This window comes from Arachis duranensis, chromosome 4, assembly GCF_000817695.3.
Source record: "Arachis duranensis cultivar V14167 chromosome 4, aradu.V14167.gnm2.J7QH, whole genome shotgun sequence".
In the NCBI taxonomy this organism is placed as follows: domain Eukaryota; kingdom Viridiplantae; phylum Streptophyta; class Magnoliopsida; order Fabales; family Fabaceae; genus Arachis; species Arachis duranensis.
The window spans coordinates 2,696,321-2,697,631 of NC_029775.3; the positions used below are offsets into that span (position 1 = coordinate 2,696,321).

Genomic DNA, 1,311 nt, shown 5'->3' on the forward strand with positions numbered 1-1,311 from the left:
AATCCTAGTTTTTTTCTTTTTTTTTTTTTTGGCATCGGTCTCAAGAAATTATTTTGATTAAATACGTCATGATTTTGGCTGGTTTCTTCCACGTCCCTTGCTTTGTTTACAAGACTTTTATATGGTAGGTAAGAGAGCAGGAGGGTGTTTTTTATTCTGTTCGAATTTTGATTCGCACTCCTTGGTGGTACCTTTGCACATGGCTCTGACTTTCTGTGATAACTTTCGTGTTGGTTAGTTATACGAATTGCAAGCATTTAACTGATCGCTTTTTGAATTGGTTGGAATATGCTTTAGTGTGTAGCATATATGGTTTCCTCATTTCATCGTTTAAATAGTTACTGACTGATTCTTCTCTTTATATGTTTTTCAATTTTTAAAATCCCCCTCTCCCTTTTTATATTTTTCCTGGGTCTCTCTATTTATTTAAATTTTCTTGACTGCAGAAATACTATGAGAAGCTCTCAAGCAAGGCACGTGCAAAGCCAAGAAGCCCCTCACGGTGTTCATCTCAGGATGAAGATCTTGGTCAACGACTGGAAGCAAAGCTGCAGGCTGCTGAACAGAAGAGGTGGGGTTACTTATGTTCAATTATTTTGAGTCTATTCTAAACTTTAAGTTCAATTAGTTGTAGCGCTGTGATTTTAAATATTGTAAGAACGGTTATTTTTGCTATCCTAGTTGGAGGCCAGTGTTGTCCTTGCCAATTATTTTGTATAATAACTAATTACTCAAATTGTTTTTCAAGCTATATATCATTTTTCCAGAGAAGTTTACTCCTCAAGAACTCGGTCAATGCTAGTTTTTTGAGTTAGAGATGAGGCACTTTTTCACATACATCTTCAATCTTCAATGTTATATAATATAGTTCTCAAAGTTTTGCCTTGTACTATTCTACTCATGAATAGTTAGATATTTAAAATGACATGGTCACATTTAATATAAGATTCTTAGACTTTTTGTTCTGTTGATAAGTGAATTTTTTTTTTTACCAAAGATAGGAGACTCGAACCCGTAACCTCTTAGATGGGTATGGGGAGACTATGTCATTTGAGTTATAACTCATTGGCTGTTGATAAGTGAATTTATATGAGTTCTAAAATTGGTTTTAATGCAGAAGAATTTTTTTTTTCCAATAATATTATTTGACTTAATTAACATAATTTACTGCTTTCCTTGACAGGTTGAGCATTTTGACAAAGGCCCAAATGCGCCTAGCAAGGCTAGATGAATTACGCCAAGCAGCAAAAACTGGAGTTAAAATCCGCTATGAGAGTGAACGCGCTAAACTTGGGACAAAAGTTGAATCAC

General features: G+C 34.6%; 1 protein-coding gene across 1 annotated transcript in view; it reads left to right on the forward strand.

The window, feature by feature from the left end:
* Positions 1 to 1,311, forward strand: part of LOC107482765 (uncharacterized) — a gene marked incomplete in the record, with an annotated part of 6,789 nt that overhangs the window by 815 nt on the left and 4,663 nt on the right. Inside the window, 2 exon segments of the mRNA XM_052259975.1 lie at positions 447 to 571; positions 1,184 to 1,311. Coding sequence (XP_052115935.1) covers positions 447 to 571; positions 1,184 to 1,311 — 253 coding nt within the window.